Source organism: Morus notabilis, unplaced genomic scaffold, assembly GCF_000414095.1.
Source record: "Morus notabilis unplaced genomic scaffold, ASM41409v2 Scaffold156, whole genome shotgun sequence".
Lineage (NCBI taxonomy): Eukaryota > Viridiplantae > Streptophyta > Magnoliopsida > Rosales > Moraceae > Morus > Morus notabilis.
In genome coordinates this window covers 738,120-754,510 of record NW_010361538.1, presented here as the reverse complement: position 1 = coordinate 754,510, position 16,391 = coordinate 738,120, and the positions used below count along the sequence as shown (strand labels likewise).

General features: G+C 34.0%; 2 protein-coding genes across 4 annotated transcripts; both read left to right on the top strand.

Annotated features, from left to right (window-relative positions):
* Positions 1 to 2,294: 2,294 nt before the first annotated feature.
* Positions 2,295 to 6,198, top strand: LOC21406333 (lipase). Of its 3 annotated transcripts, XM_024166863.1 has the most exons (11): positions 2,295 to 2,419; positions 2,525 to 2,669; positions 2,851 to 2,936; positions 3,387 to 3,452; positions 3,572 to 3,619; positions 3,731 to 3,798; positions 4,252 to 4,324; positions 4,406 to 4,567; positions 4,815 to 5,009; positions 5,331 to 5,419; positions 5,685 to 6,198. In XM_024166863.1, the coding sequence occupies exons 2-11, from the start codon at positions 2,603 to 2,605 to the stop codon at positions 5,896 to 5,898; spliced, it is 1,068 nt and encodes a 355-aa protein (XP_024022631.1). In that variant the 5' UTR covers positions 2,295 to 2,419; positions 2,525 to 2,602; the 3' UTR covers positions 5,899 to 6,198. The 3 variants fall into 3 exon arrangements, with proteins under 3 accessions (XP_024022631.1, XP_024022630.1, XP_024022632.1); XM_024166862.1 differs by having other exon boundaries at positions 2,295 to 2,669; XM_024166864.1 differs by lacking the exon at positions 5,685 to 6,198 and having other exon boundaries at positions 2,295 to 2,669; positions 5,331 to 5,423.
* Positions 6,199 to 12,011: 5,813 nt separating this feature from the next.
* Positions 12,012 to 15,514, top strand: LOC21406331 (E3 ubiquitin-protein ligase MIEL1). The gene is made up of 12 exons (XM_024166849.1): positions 12,012 to 12,197; positions 12,309 to 12,396; positions 12,496 to 12,552; positions 12,665 to 12,697; positions 12,808 to 12,885; positions 13,054 to 13,097; positions 13,198 to 13,238; positions 13,851 to 13,933; positions 14,032 to 14,123; positions 14,201 to 14,270; positions 14,406 to 14,447; positions 15,060 to 15,514. The coding sequence occupies exons 1-12, from the start codon at positions 12,148 to 12,150 to the stop codon at positions 15,183 to 15,185; spliced, it is 804 nt and encodes a 267-aa protein (XP_024022617.1). The 5' UTR covers positions 12,012 to 12,147; the 3' UTR covers positions 15,186 to 15,514.
* The last annotated feature ends 877 nt before the right edge of the window (positions 15,515 to 16,391 follow it).

Sequence of the window (16,391 nt, the reverse complement as noted above, 5' to 3'; positions counted from 1 at the left end):
TATCTAGCTCTAGGCAGACAACTCATTTCTACTCTCTAGTTTCTTCATGTTTGAATTAAACCTCTATGTTTGCTTTATGTTAAGACTAATTTATGCGTGTAGACTAATTTATGTTTGCTTTATATTTAATGTTTGATGGACTACTTTACTTCATGTTTGATATTGGATTGAACTTTGAATTTCTATATGTTTCAATGTTGGAGTTATTATTTCTATTTGATGATGAACTTTGAATTTTGGATTAAACTTTGACTCTTTGATTCTTTGAATGTTGAAACTGACCACCCAACCCAACCCAAACATCATTGTGTTGTGAAAATTTTCTAACATCGTTGGAGCCAAATATGTGCAACCCATACTCTTTGGGACGAGGGAAGAAAAAATCCTACCCCGCACAAACCCAACCCATGAACAGTCCTAATCAGTTCAGCCAATATGAACCCATGAGCCCAACAAATTGGGTGCTTTGTAAGTTATTTTCGATAATTTTATTTGTGGTTCAATTGATTTTAACCAACTCAAACTGGTCATTAGGGTTGTACATAGGTTGAGTTAGTGCGGAGTAGGACTTTTTCTTACTCTGCCCTAAAGGGTGTGGGTTGCACATATTTGGCCCTAACGATGTTAGAAAAATTTCACAACCCAATGATATTTGGGTTGGGTTGGGGCGGGACGGGGTGGGTTGGGTTCATCATTCAAAAAATAAAACTTCAATCCAACATTCAAAGTTCATCATCAAATAAAAATAATAACTCAAAAATTCAAAGTTCATCATCAAATAGAAATAATACTGATAATCAAACATAACTTCAACATTCAAAGTTCATCATCAAATAGAAATAATACTGATTAGTCCATCATCAAATAGATAGCAATTCAAAAGTTAATCCAACATCAAACATGAAGCAAAGTAGTCCATCCAACATCAAACATAAAACAAATATAAATTAGAGGCTTAATTCAAATTCATCCAAAGTAAACACTGCAACAACAACCATCATTATCATTTCATACTCATAGGCTCCTTATCATTTCACACTCATAGGTTCCTTATCAGACATGTTTGTGCGGGTTGGGTTGGGGTATGCAGGTTATTATAGGCCCAACCCACAAACCACCCCAAATACCTCAGGCTAGACATTTAGTGGGCCGAAAAATAAAAAATAATGCTATAAATTACCTTTTCGGGTTGGGTTTGGCTGGGGTGGGTTGGGTTTGCAGGTTGTTCGGTACTGGTCATTTCAAAATTTAACCCCCTCTTAACTTTACTCAATCAGAAACATACACTTTTTTCCCCATAAATGCATGTGTTCAAGTTCAACACGTATTCAAACACATAGGGCCTGTTTGGTAGTGTTGTAGATTTTAAAAAAAGTGTTGTTAGTTGTGCTGAAAAAAAACAGCTGTTACAAAAAGTATTTGAGTATTTAGTAACTGTAATTATACTAGTGTTGATAGTTTAAAAATAGTGTAATAGAAAGTTTTATTAATTGTACTATGAGGAGATTGCTGCACAATCTAAAAATTAAAGCTGCATTTGAACTTCTTCTAATATTAACTGTAAATTTTTTAAAAATTCTTTTTTATAGTTTTCTAAATATAAATTTCAACTATGAATAACTAGAACTCTAAAAATCACTATAACAGCTCAAATCGCCACAAGTTAATCTGGCGAACCAAAAGACCATATGTCTCATTATAAACAAAACTTTTTCTTAATATAAATGTGTGTGTGTATATATATATATATATATATATATGCAGCACTACTTGCTTTCTGTACAACTGTCTCTACGGTATATGCTCTTATTATTCCGTTGATTAAATTCCAACAAACAGAAAAAGATCACTACGACACGTTTGATTTTGAATTTTAAATTATTTTCCCTTTTTAATAATAATTTTCTAAGGAAACAGAGTTACGGAAGGCAAAAATACATTACACCAATAAGGTAACAAAATAATTAAAAAAAAAAAGGTAATCGAATTCGAAATCACGGCGGAAAGTGAAAGGCAGCTCCGAAGCGGACCCACCCGACCCAATATTTCCATTTCTAAAATTCAAAAAAACCAAATACCACACACCGCCACGTCGACAAAAGTGACAAATAATAACCTCATTTCCACGAATACCCACTCCAACCGACCACGAATCTCGCCTTATAGGAAAGTAATACGGTAAAATGGCATCAAATGCAAGGGTAAAATGGGAAATAAAGAAGTACAAAACTCTTCATTTTTATTTTATCTTCCTATTTAATTGCTATTTTCATTTTTTGGTTAATCTCCTTCGAATCAGCTATCTGGTCAAGACAGTCTTCACAACAAGATTTCGCGATCAGACCGAGGGTTTTCCGTGAAGAAGAAGAAGAAGAATTCTGTTCCATTTCTTATTCGCCGATCAATCTGAATAATCCTGGTTTCGTAATGTCATAAACTCCTGTGAATTTCGTCCTATCTTGCTCAATTCGTTTCCAGAATTGTTTTATCTTTCTAATTTCTCTGCATAAATCTGCGAAAACAGTTTTTTCTTTGGAGAATTTTTATTGTTACTATATATATATATATATATATATTCGGGACTGGAAGTTTGGTGCGGAGAATGGAAAGAAATAGATGGCTCACATTGGCGATTATTACATGCCTGGTTCTTTGTTCCGATGGAAGAGGTAAATTTCTGCATAAATGTTTTTATTTCTCTAAAGTTATATGTGAAGCTCTTGAATTTCTGCACAATGGCTTAAGGTGATTGGTGATTTTGATTCATTTTGGCTTTGTTTAAGAAAAGTTATTATTATTATTATTTTTGGGTATAAGTTTGTAACAGATAATTTTGCTTGTTTATCGCAGAACTGAAGTTCAAATTCAAGCATAAAAAGCATGCTTCTATCTACAATCATACACTTACCAATATAGTAGTGCATTATGCTTCTGCAGTAAGTTTTTTTTTTTTCCTTGTTTTTGTTTTGTTTTCTTAATAACTGGGTTTGGACCTATTAAGGGACATTTGGCTTCCATATTAGTGCCCAATTGTATTCTCCATTCATTCAACTTTACATCATATAGTATACTTATCGTACTTTTGGCATAGATAAAGGCAGCGATTTGGGGACCCTTTTACAAGTGTTTCTACTTTAATAGTTAACATAACGCATATATCTTATTCGGATTTGCTTCACTTATATTTCCTTTCTGTTAGTTTAGAATGGTCAAGTTCAAGTCTATTGGTATTTATTGCAAGACATTACACAAATTTATAAATTATGTTCTGATTAAGCCAAAAACTTGTTCTGCTTGATATTTAGATAACAAGATTTTAGTACATTTTAGAACTGTCATTAATTTAGTCCAGTTTGAAGACTGAGAAAATGCTTTTGCTCTTACAGGTGTACGTATCTGATCTGACAGAACTTTTTACTTGGACTTGCTCAAAATGTGATGGGGTAACTGAGGTACTAGGACTATATCATTACTTTGTGCTCTGCGTTAAGGAATTGATAGATTAAGCCTGGTATTACGTATTCTAGTCTCTATTAGAAGAGGCCTCTTGACACGTCTTATTTGGGAACAGGGATTTCAAATGATTGAGCTGGTTGTTGACGTCCAAAGCTGCTTACAGGTGCATTATCAAAGAATGAAACATTTTAGTTCTTTTTACTAGCAGTTTTCTGATTATATGCATACCATATTACACTATCTGTTCTGATATAATTACGACTATCTTCTTCAGGCATTTGTTGGAGTGGCAAAAGATCCGTACGCCATTATAATTGCATTTAGAGGAACTCAAGAGCACAGGTACAATGTTGTAATTGTTCAAGTAGGAACATCATTTCTCTGAGCTAGGTTTTTGGAGTTTGGACTAATTTACTGCTTGAGGAGAGGCTTAGCGATCAATTGCACTAGTTGGCTGGTTAAAGGTGGATTTTCCTTTTTTCCCATCAGAAAATGTGGGTTAGATAGAATATCAAGGATGGTAGATAATAAATTTTGGATTCTTGCACTGGTGGACTTCTTATTATTTTTTGAATATTGTGGAGGCTCTCAACCTTTTTTTTGTATTTGTGCTTATTAACATCTGGTCAATTTGTTTTCCCAACAAGATTTGGGTTAAAAGTATATAGATCAAAATCCAGTTAACTCCCCTAAAAAAATCCAGTTAATAATGCAATTGATTTCGGTCTCTTAGATAATTCTCCTTATATATAATCCCTTGATTTCTTGGATTTATGGGATGACTGCATCATGCAGCTTACAGAATTGGATTGAAGACTTATATTGGAAACAGCTTGATATAAACTACCCCGGCATGGATGATGCAATGGTACGTGTTTTAGAAAAAGTTTCTCTTTTTTCTTTAGTTTTCCTGGATATTAATTGTATTCATTCATGTTCTCATTGTTAGGTGCACCATGGGTTTTATTATGCTTACCACAACACAACCATTCGCTCAGGAATCCTAAATGCTGTTAAAAGGGCCAAGGAATATTATGGAGATATTAACATCATAGTGACAGGGCATTCGATGGGAGGGGCAATTGCTGCCTTTTGTGGACTTGATCTAGTAGTATGATAAATTATCTTTTCCTACAACTATCAAAGCTTTATTGTGTCTTTCTTATGGCCTGCATGAATTGTTTCGTTCTTTCTTCTAGCACTACAAGTGACAAAGGAACTTAGTTTTTCCTTTTCTGTTTGTGTCCGTTATTTTTGCAACATTTCTGTTGTCTCACTGTTACTTTTTATTGTAATTAAATTCTGGGTGTCCATTTTATTTAAATGAGCAATTGTAATGAGAGAATGTTTGTTATCAGGTCAACGGCAATGCCCAGAATGTTCAGGTTATAACATTTGGACAACCTCGCATTGGTAATGCAGTCTTTGCAACATACTACCACAGACTTCTACGGAACACAATACGAGTCACACATGGACATGATATTGTGCCTCATTTGCCTCCATATTATTATTTTTTCCCCCAAAAAACATATCACCATTTTCCAACTGAGGTAATGGTTTGTCTAAACAAGTGTATTATTCATGTACTCAGTAGAGCATGTTGGCTAGTTGGTTTATTATTTGCACTTGTTAGCCACAATTTTCAGATTTTAGTCATTCTTTAGCAAACAGAGCCAGCACACTTCTATGCAAACATTTCTGGAAATATCTTTAGTAATTGTATGTCACCCATGTTGAAACTATGAACATGAATTTACCGTCACAAAGTGGACACCATTTCTTTTCTAGGATAGTGAGAGTTTTCTTTTGTTTGCTGATATATATATATATATATATATATTTATTTTTTTTTTGCCTTTTATTTCTTTTAGGTGTGGCTCTACAGCGTTGGTTTGGAATTTCTTAGTTATGATGTCGAGAAAATATGTGATAAAACAGGGGAAGACCCAACCTGTAGCAGGTAAGTTTTTTCTTTTAATTATGAATATTGTACTTATTTGGAGAGTCATCATTTCATTAGTGCAAATTTGCAATTTCATTTATGTGACTATGCGAGCAGTGGTGTTCAATTGGGATTCACACGTTTTCATCTATACCATATTTCACTTTCTTCACTTATTAATGTTTGGAAACATTTGGAACTGCTAGAGGAAATGTTAGAGCTGGAAGTTTATAAGGACAACCTCATCTGAAAAGATGCTCTAATATCTTGGAAATTTATGCAGGTCGGTAACTGGAAACAGCATAGTGGACCATTTGGTGTATTTCGGTGTCGAATTAATGTGCAAGGAGTGGCGATCCTGTAGAATTGTGATGGAGCGTCCTTTGCTAGAATATGGCCAAGCAGATGATGGTGGAAATTTTGTCTTCTCCAGAGATCCTGCAACCCCTATTATCAGATTGAAAACACAGTCGGATGCTGGGGGCAACCACCATTAATGTTTAACCGCTCAGTCATCTAGCTGGCATTAGTCAGAGGTCCATCAGTCGTGGGCTTAATGGCGTGGACAAATTTTCTCACCCTATGGCCTGTGAGTGTCTTGTAATGGAATAGGGCTTGAGGGAGTTTTGTGTATATAATCACCTGTGTAGTATATGTATATCATTGTAACCCGACTTTGTGTCTGTCCGAATGGTGACTTCTATATCATTCATTAGATTTGGTTCTTTGTTCACAAGTGTAAACTGTAAATAATTGTTGTGAATTTGATAATCTATTACAAGTAATACAATTGAGTCATTGCTCATTACTGCTGGCTCTCTTCTCTTTTTCTGAAATGTCTGATGAAGTAAATGCATTACAAGAGTCCCTTTCTAACTTTAATATATGCATATTGGAAATATCAATCCAAAGCTTCAATTTATGTTGAATCGGCCACAAATGTGTAAAAGAAAGCTCAGAACTATTAACTCTTTATAAGTTAATCGATTCAATTTGCACAAATTGGAAGGTTTGGTCTGAAAAATATTGAATGTTCCAATTGGTGTTGAATTTGTAAGAACTCATATTTCCGAGCCAACATTGTCACGTGGAATTCACAAGGTGTCACGTGAACTTCAAAACTCGTAGTTTTGTGGTTGAAAACAACAAATGCTTGCTCTTCAAGTGCTTTAGTTTTTTAGTATGCCCTTTGAAAAATAATAGATTTGGAATAATGAGCAAATGGACAAAGTAAGTGGTCGGGTTGGCTATGTTTTAAGCCATAAATGTTGTATACAATGAACAATAGATAGACATCACTTTAGGAGGCCCGTTTGATCTCAAACTCAAATAATTGATTCTGATGCAGTGTTTTCTTCTAACAAAAAAATTAAATTTCAAACGTCAAAATTAAAAATTATGGTTTGAATATACCTTTCAAATGAGCCCTTTTTAGTTATTTATTTGCAGCAATATTATTAGATGCATCATTTTTACTTGAACAAGCCCTTTTAGCAGAAACACTGCTCTAGTACATTTACAACCAGATAAACAAACAACATTAAGGGTACACTACAAATACACAACAATCTCTTTAATCTTCCTTTCTCACTCAAGTCTTAACTCTTAATATATGTGTAGTGTTCCGTCTTCATTATGTCTTCAACTCCTCATTTGGTGAATCAACAACATCTTGTTTCTGCAGAAATAAGAACCCTCTGTAAATTACTAATAGAACAGTGTACAAAGAAAGGCTCGTGAAACTTCAAAATCACACCTCTTCTGCATTAGCAGTCTTCTCTTCTTCAGCGGCCGGGACAGAAGCTTCTGTTTCAGCCGTGGTTATTTGCTCTTCGTCTTCCTTTGGTACTGAATCCTCCTCCGAATCTCCAGGCTCTCCTGCACCAGCATTTAGACATATACAACTCAATATCAACTCCGCTTCCACATTACTAGAGAATCTGTGAGTAGTATATGTTTTGAAACGTCATGTCACATCAAAATCATACCACAAAATATGATACACTGTGAATAACATATATATTTAATTTGTATATTACATATATACGTATATAGAGTGGCGGAGCCAGCCTTTTACTTCAGTGAACGCGTACATTAAATTTTTTTTTAACAAATTATCTTAGTGGGGGCATATAAGAAAATATATTTATTTTAGTGATGATATATATTATTTCAGCGGAACTTAAGTGTAAAATTTTTAATGGTCATTTTTTTCAAAAAAATTTAAGTGGGAGCCACCCCTGCTCATCTTCAAGTGGCTCCGCCACTGTGTATATATATACGCACTATTTGATTCTTATACCACCTCAACAATATGAAATCTAATACTTGAACATATATCAGAATACATACATATTGTATTAATGAATCCACTATATAATAATATCAAAACCAAAAGAAAATATACACGTCACATGCATGATTGGAAATTTAAGTGGGGATTATATGTATATATATAAGGTCGGACCATATATATATATATATTTTTTTTTTTCATGTTTACAACGTCATGTACATGCATGTCCAAGAAATATACAAAGATACGTATGTATATGATCATGATCACAAACCGTTTTCTTCTGCTGCTTTTGATTGATCTTTATCATAATGATCAGCCAATTCCTTCCTCTGATCTTTCTCTATATCTGCCTCCACATGATCATGATTAACGGTAACATTATTCTGATCATCAGCTAATTTCACATGATCATCATGATCATCATCAATATCCTTATGGCGAGGAGTATTGTACTCGGATTTCCCGGACCGTCCTTCGGAAATAATCCCATCAATACCATTCCCTAATATGATTTCCTCGTCCTTTCTCGACGAGAAGAAATGATTCGGTGAGTCTCGACATATCAGCCTCTGATCATGATCATCATGATCTCCTTCAACCAAGTCTTGATCTTCCTTTTCTGATTCCTTTTTCTGATCGAGATTTCTCTCCTCTATTACCGTCGAAGCGACGTCATTTTCGTGGCGGCCTACCACGTCCTTTTCATGGTGATGGTCACGATCATCAACCGCGCTTTGAATCTCAGCCGTCGGATTTTCTTTAACGGTCTCGATGTCCTTGGATTGCTTTCGCCGGAGGATGGTGTTTCCGGTAGCCACCGTGTCGTGCTTCGATTCGTTGCAACCCATTTTGACAATGAAGATTATGATGAAAAGACTTTAATTAAGTTTTTTTTTTTCCTCTCCTTTTATAATTATCTAGTTAATTTCTTCTCTCTCTCTCTATATATAGTTTTTGATATTGTTGTAATCTTTGTGTTGGAGATGTGGTTTTGCCATGGATATTGTTGTTTTGTTGTTCTATATAGCTAATAAAAGGAATCGTTTTTGTTTATTGTTGTGTGGTTTTGAGGATTGAGTTGAGCAATTGTTTATTTTTAGCTAATTGTAAATTTAGGCAATTTAGCTACTCAATATATATATATATATATATATATATTGGCAATTTAGGAAGGAATTATTTTATGAACGTGGTCTACAAATTAATAACGGCATTTAAGGTGAGATCTGTCTTAAATTCAGTGACATATAAATATCCCTAGAGACATGCATGAACGTGTTAAAAGAAAGGTCACATGCTGACTTTATTACAATTCTTAGATTCTTGAAGTGTAATACCTAGGGGTGTCAATTCGTAGTATTATTGGGCCGTATTCGTGTCAACCTTTTTATTAATCGTGTCAGAAAATATTAATTTAGACATGATTCGTTTATTAAATGTGTCAAAAATATCAATTCAAACACTATCTATTTATTAATCGTGTCAACCTACATAACCCATTTAAATTAATATATTGAATAAATAACTGATATAATAATGAGTTAGTTAGCACGATCATAACATGTTTATTGATCAATTTATCGTTCATTTTAAGAAAAATAAATGAATTTTACATACAAATATTAAAATTCATAATATTTGTATTTAATATGCATATAAACTTTCATGTTATATCGCATATCATTAGATTATAAATTATACATATAGATGATCGTGTCAATTCGTGCCACTTTGTGTTAAGAGGTCAACTTTAAGCCAACCCGTTTATTAATCGTGTTAATCGTGTCAACTTGATTATGACTCAAATATATTTATAGTAAATTCAAACTCACTAACTTTGTGTGGGTTTCGAGTCGTATTTCATGTGATGACCTAAATTGCCACCCTTAATAATACCAACTTGTTTATCAAATCTATTTAGTAAATATAATAAAATATGCATAACTAATTAAAATATCATTTTCTTATTACACATATTTTAACTAGTTAATTGTCACATTTGGAATAAAATAATGTACATCTCACGAGGGCCTAAAATATATACGATAAGTTAATATTCATTGCACAGAACTCGAGGACTTTGAAAACAAGGGACTGTGCTTTGTATACTTCTCATCCAATGATGTCATATTTTGTATCAACTGGGGCATTCTAGTTACTGATTTTTTCAGACCAAAACTGGGCATTCTAGTTACTGATTTTTTCAGACCAAAGAATGTATGTGTCAATTTCATCCATTGCTTTTTGGAAAACCCAACAAGAAAAATACAAAAGTGGAATTGATCAAGGTAGAGGAAGATGAGAACTGAGAAAGAAACGTTAGCGTCACTTTTTTTATAATTTATTATATTTATTATTTGACATGTGAATTTTATAACATGATATATTATTATTTAAATAAAAAATGAAATAATGAATTTTACCTGTTTATACGCAAAAAATAACAAAAAATGGCAAAAAATAACAAAAAAGTGACAAAAAAAAAGGACTCTAACATTTCTCAATTATTATTATTGCGTCTAAGTTTAAGGCGTGGAAGATATATAGTCAGTGTTTAACTAATTTCTGTTAAGAGTAGTTGGCCCCATTTATAAACTCCCGTTCTGAGCAACCACCACCATGCCTACTTCCTTGGTTTCTTACCATTCAAACACTCCTAAACTTTGTGTTTATATTGTAACCAATACCACTGGTTAGTTTTTACTATAAGTATGCATTTCTAGTCGTGTTTGGAATCAAATAAATCCATGGGTTTAAAAAGTGCACAAATTTAAGACACTCGTTGATAATAATTAAGAAGAAGAAAAATTGCATATGATTTTATTTTTCTTAGAAACAGGGTCTATTTGCTTAATAATTATAATTCATAAAATTTTCATTATATTTTTTATTCTTGCAGTTTCATGTTAAAAAAACATGCAATATTCTTATACATCTCTTACCACAAACGACGTAAATGTTAGAGAGATTGTAATATATCTCTCAATTTCGATATCACAAAAATTGACCTAAAACACATTCGGGAAGAACAGGCGTGCACAGGAGCGCGCGCTGCAACGCGCCTCTAGGGCGCTGTAGCACGCACAAAACAGACCTCTTGGGTCTGTTTTGTAATGCCCGAGCGCTGCAGTGCGCCTCTTGGGCGTTGCAGCCTGCACAAAACAGACCTCTCGAGTATGTTTTGCGAAGCCTGAGCGCTGCAGCGTGAATGTCATCCGCTGCAGCGCAAATTGCTACCGGAAAACGTGTTTTCGTATGTTTTAGTGATCTGAAAAGGTCTTGAACCATTGCATCCATTTGTGATATATTTTCTCACATATCTGAGTACTTATTAACAATAGAAATGACTATTGTTATAAGTGCATCAACATATAAATGATAACCTTCAAATTGAAAAAGGTATCTTTATGTGAAAGGTTGTAACGTTTAAAGAGGATTGATGCATCCCTGTCTTTTATTAATGCATTCAGAAAATACAAATTATTGTTGTTCTGGAACTCAATATTTTTGCTAGATATTGTGTTCAAGGGTTTGTTGTATCTTGGGGGTAATTTGCCATTAAAACTCATTAATAAATTTTGAAAAGTGAAGGCAAATAAAACCTTAAAGGAAAGTATTCTTATACGCCTCAAACCCTTTTCTTACTTTCTATATTCTTTTCATCCTTTCAAATCCGAATTTCTCTTACAGTAAATAAATAACATAATTTATAGACCGATTGACCACAAATAATAGTTGAGCCACCCTGGGTATACCTGTTCCCACAAAACTTTTATAAGTATGACATTTGTATTACATTTTTTTTTTTTCAAAAACTTTGGATTATACTCCAACTCATTTCAAGTTCATAATTTTGTATAATGCTTGTTACCGTATAGTAGAAACAAGAATGAGCCCACTATTCCGAAAGGAATTTTCCTTGGTTTTCCCATTCTTTTTCCTCAAAAAAAAAAAAGAGAAAAGGATTGTTGTTGAGTTTGATGGTGTTTTCTTCCAATCATCTCAACTCTATGGGAAAATTGGAGGATTCTAATAAAGGTTAAAAAGGATTGATTGATTGCTTGTGATGGTAGGCTTTGGTAATGTTCTCTGAAATCCAATTCGTTACTATAACGGCGCTTGTCGCTTTCACTCAAAGTCCACCCAGCCCCCACTGCCACACCTTATCCTCTCTCTCTCTCTCTCTCTCTCTCTCTCTCTCTCTCTCTCTAACATGGCCAAGTGGGTATGCATGATGATGCAATATTATAATGCCATTAGAAAAAAGTTACTGTTTTTATATTCCATGTGATACAAAGATGCGATCTCTTGTCCATGATTTCTCTCTCTCTCTTTGGGGGATTGAGACAGAAGAAACACGTCTATCACCCCATTCCCCATCCTTCCCAAATCAGGAAACTATTTCCTTTTCCATCCTCTACTACAAATCTCTCTCTCTCTCTCTCTCATGGAAGGCTTAGCCAATGAACGTCTTGATTTTGGGAAGATGGGCTACGGGTAAAACACCAATCTTTTTTGTTTTCCTTGAATTGATATGGTTTGTGCAGAAAAAATGAAATCTTATTTTTTTTCTTTTCTGGGTTTTTTTTTGTTTGTTTGTTTTGCTAGATGCCAACATTACAGAAGGAGATGCCAGATTAGAGCTCCATGTTGCAACGAGATCTATCCATGTCGCCATTGTCATAATGAGGCCACGGTATTTATCATATATATGTGTGTATATATACATACAGATACATATTTTCATTTTTGATGATCTGGGGTTGTGCTAATTTCTCTGTATTTGATCCGTTAGAGCATTTTGAGGAACCCCTTTGACCGGCATGAGCTGGTTCGGTACGATGTTAAGCAAGTATGGTTTCACTTCTCTCTCATCCGCATCACATTCATTTTCACTTGTATTGTTTGTGAATTTGTCTGAATGAATAACTTGGAGTCTTTTTACTCTAATAATGGCTTTTCAGGTTGTTTGTTCAGTTTGTGATACAGAACAACCGGTATGTATTCATTTTCCTTCGTTATTGTTTCACAAAAAAAAAAAAGCTTGGTTTTCCTTCTTTTGGTTTGAATTTGTTGTTGTTGTTGAATATTTTTATCTTGGTTTCAGGTTGCTAAAGTTTGTACCAACTGTGGCGTCAACATGGGGGAATATTTCTGTGACATATGCAAATTCTTTGATGATGATGTAATCCAACAAACTCAAATTTAGCTTCCGAATGGATTGGAGTTCATATAATTAGTTGAAGTTTGTTGCTTTAGTCTTGTTTGATCTATATATATATATATATTTATATAATGATAATAATAATAATTATTATTTGTCCATGCTAAGTTGTGTTTGAATTTTGTGCAGATTGAGAAGGGGCAATTTCATTGTGATGATTGTGGAATCTGCAGGTTAGTAAGTCAAGTTTCAAAAATTTTCCCCTGTTTATTTACGATTGGTTTTGTTGCAAATCGAATGACTTCTGTGTTGTTGTGGCAATTGTGGAAACAGAGTAGGTGGTCGCGAGAATTTCTTCCACTGCCAGAAGTGTGGTATGCATTTAGTTTGTTATGGCTATACTATTACTGAGATTCTACTAGTTCTTTGGTTCTTATTTTAATTTCTTCACTTTTTTACTTCTGTACACTTACATTATTTTCTGAACTTAAACAAGAAAGGGTGTCAACATGCTGGATTTGTGCTATTGAGTTTTGACTTAAAACATCTTTCCATCCTTTTCTTTACATCCTGCTCCTTGTTAGCTTGGCACTCTGTATGTGTTTTGCCCTGTTGAGTGTGTGGAGTCTAATTATTACCGCGACACAAAGTTAGTATGTGGTTGTCTTAATATTACTTATAGTTTGAGAGGCATGAGGCGTATGATTCTCCTATAATCTTCTTCTTCATTATTTCTTCATTATAATGAAATTCTGCAGTGGCTAAAGGTACAAGCAGCTTTCATATTGAGGGTGAACTACAGTAAATCTTGTGTGTGTGTTTTCTTCTCCTTTTTATTGCTCTTGTTTAGTAGGAAATAAAGCTTCCAATTCTGAACATTTTGCCTGGTTTCAATTCTTTCCAAATGCCCTTGAATTATGGAATCCGTAAATCCATTGTCAATTAATACGATTTCTCATTTACTGAACTGGTTTATAAGTTTTCAGGATCTTGCTATTCAATTGTTCTACGTGACAATCACTTGTGTGTGGAGAACTCCATGAGGCATCACTGCCCAATTTGTTATGAGGTTTCTTTTCTGCATAAAATTCTTCTTCACAGTCCTCTTTTCATGAAGGAAATATCTCTATGGATTTGTCCTAAAACTACCAAATTGTTTACTTGCAGTACCTTTTCGACTCCTTGAAAGATACAACCGTAATGAAATGTGGGCATACAATGCACTGTGAATGCTACAATGAGATGATAAAACGTGATAAGTAAGTAATCATGAATTTTGATCATATTAGTTTTAATTGCTTGGTTTTCTCAAACACAAATTTGTTGAATCACCCAGATACTGTTGCCCCATATGCTCCAAGTCGGTGATCGACATGTCCAAAACTTGGAAGAGAATAGACGAGGAGGTACTTGTTGAACTAGAGCTCAAACTACTTTAACAACCTATGGTTAATTCAACATCTTAGCAAAGAAACCATGATAAATGCCAGTTGATATATACGGCCAATATCTGATGCTAATTTCTTGTGTTGCATCATCAGATCGAACAGACCGTTATGCCTGAGGATTATCATTCCAGAAAGGTCACAGCTTATATCCTTCATTTGTTTTGAGAAACAACTTTTAACCATCAAATCATCTTTAGATTCATAAAGGATTAGAAAAAAAATATAAAAATTTAATGAAACCCTTGATGAAGATTTAACTGTTAAAATTGCGTCCTACCCCAATAACAGAATTGTCCTTTTTTTTCCTCATTAAAAGATTGCTCCTGCATTCATTAGTCTAGATGTGGTCATCTACTGTTAAATATTAGGATACGCCTCATTTTCTCTTTTGACAAAACAGGGGATATTAAGGCCCCGTTCATTTTACCGATTCGAGTTTTGTTACAGTAAAAAGCTCTCAGAAACAGTCACATCTAACTTTTTTGCTACAGTAAAAAGCTCTCACATAAAGTCACATCTCAACTCGAATTAAAAATTTGAATTAGCGAACTAAACGGGTCCTAAATATGTACAGCAAACTAAACGGGTCCTAAATATGTACAGCGAACTAAACGGGTCCTAAATATGTACAAGAGTTCTAACAAAATCTGTTACTCTCAATTTGTTTATGGGGATTATGGATCATGGTCAATCTGAAATCTCTATTGTAGTTCATGTTCTAATAGGCAAGACTTGACTAACTTGCAGGTTTGGATCCTGTGCAACGATTGCAACGATACTACCGAAGTTTACTTCCATATTATTGGTCAGAAATGCAGGCACTGCAAATCATACAATACTCGCACAATTGCCCCTCCAGTTCTTCCTCAATGATCCCATCTTGTAACATGGAAGGAGAATTTTCATTGCATTTCCCAATCAAATACATACTTGTTGGTCATCATACTCATCTTGTTTCGTCTACTATTATTGTATTTTGATTCAAACTACTGTAACAATATTTATGTGTGCCTCAAAGCCTTTTTCCCTGGCTATTTTTCCTCAAATTCATGGGGTTAAAAATCCCCAAGTAACCTCTATTGGGTTTATGTAAACATAATCTTATATATATATTGTAATACAGGGGATAATTCTTCCCTCTTATATGGAGAAAAAGGAGAAAAAGTACCAATGTGTTAGCCGATCCTAATCACTTGAGAAAATTGGTCCCTTTTTTTTTCTTGGGAGACTTTTTATGTGCACGTAATTATTTGGTTTGGGCCGACAGGCAATTGTTATGAACTTTCACATCTTTGGTTCTGTCAATTTGACTTACTTTTTTACTTTGACGTGATTTTGGTCAGATCAAATTTTTAGAAGAAACACTCCAATTCTTTATCATCTAGAATTTTCCATGATATACAAATTATTGAAAGCTTATTTTTTTTTTTTCATGGTGCAGTGCATTTATTAAATATGGGTCACTTTTATAAACAGCATGGGAAAATTTTGTGAGCCTGTGGAAGATTGTGTGGTCCATAACCAATATTGTAGTCTGATCAAATCATTAGTGTATCTATATATTCTTTAGTTGATTTATTATCTCAGAGAACTTGTCATTTCCTTTTCTGCTAGGACATCGTTCTGGTACACAAAGCTGATGTTTCTTTTCAACTTTCTCCTTAGACCTTAACTGGGCACTTTGCGACCAAACAAAACATGTCTTTCTTGTTCTTGTTTTGAGAGTATCAAAATCTCATCCCCACAGATACTTTCTCCCCAGTGGTCCTGGTCCAGTGCTGGTCTCTTTCTCTGTTAATGTTCTTTATTGATAGTTTGATTGTTCAACAGTTTAGAACTATCAGCTTTTTTTCTTCACCAAAAATACATCAGCAATTGGGGCGTGTTACTACCAAAATTATGTTATCGATAAGGGTGAGAGAAAATACTGCAGTAAAAATGTTGAATTTAAATTTTTATGAGAGAAAATATTATAACAAAAAAACTTGAGTTGTGAAAAGAATAATGCCTATGTTATCTAAGACTAATTGGCAAAAAAAAAAAAGGTCATGGGGAAGTTTGCTTCCTGGGTGTAGAGTG

What these genes read in the sequence shown, in the direction of transcription:
- LOC21406331 (XM_024166849.1), top strand. Translation starts at nt 12,148, where the DNA reads ATGGAAGGCTTAGCCAATGAACGTCTTGATTTTGGGAAGATGGGCTAC. An exon ending in ATTGTCATAATGAGGCCACG is followed by an intron (nt 12,397 to 12,495) that starts GTATTTATCATA and finishes TTGATCCGTTAG; the next exon opens with AGCATTTTGAGGAACCCCTT. An exon ending in TTTGTGATACAGAACAACCG is followed by an intron (nt 12,698 to 12,807) that starts GTATGTATTCAT and finishes TCTTGGTTTCAG; the next exon opens with GTTGCTAAAGTTTGTACCAA.
- LOC21406333 (XM_024166863.1), top strand. Translation starts at nt 2,603, where the DNA reads ATGGAAAGAAATAGATGGCTCACATTGGCGATTATTACATGCCTGGTT. An exon ending in CCGGCATGGATGATGCAATG is followed by an intron (nt 4,325 to 4,405) that starts GTACGTGTTTTA and finishes TCTCATTGTTAG; the next exon opens with GTGCACCATGGGTTTTATTA. An exon ending in ATCACCATTTTCCAACTGAG is followed by an intron (nt 5,010 to 5,330) that starts GTAATGGTTTGT and finishes TATTTCTTTTAG; the next exon opens with GTGTGGCTCTACAGCGTTGG.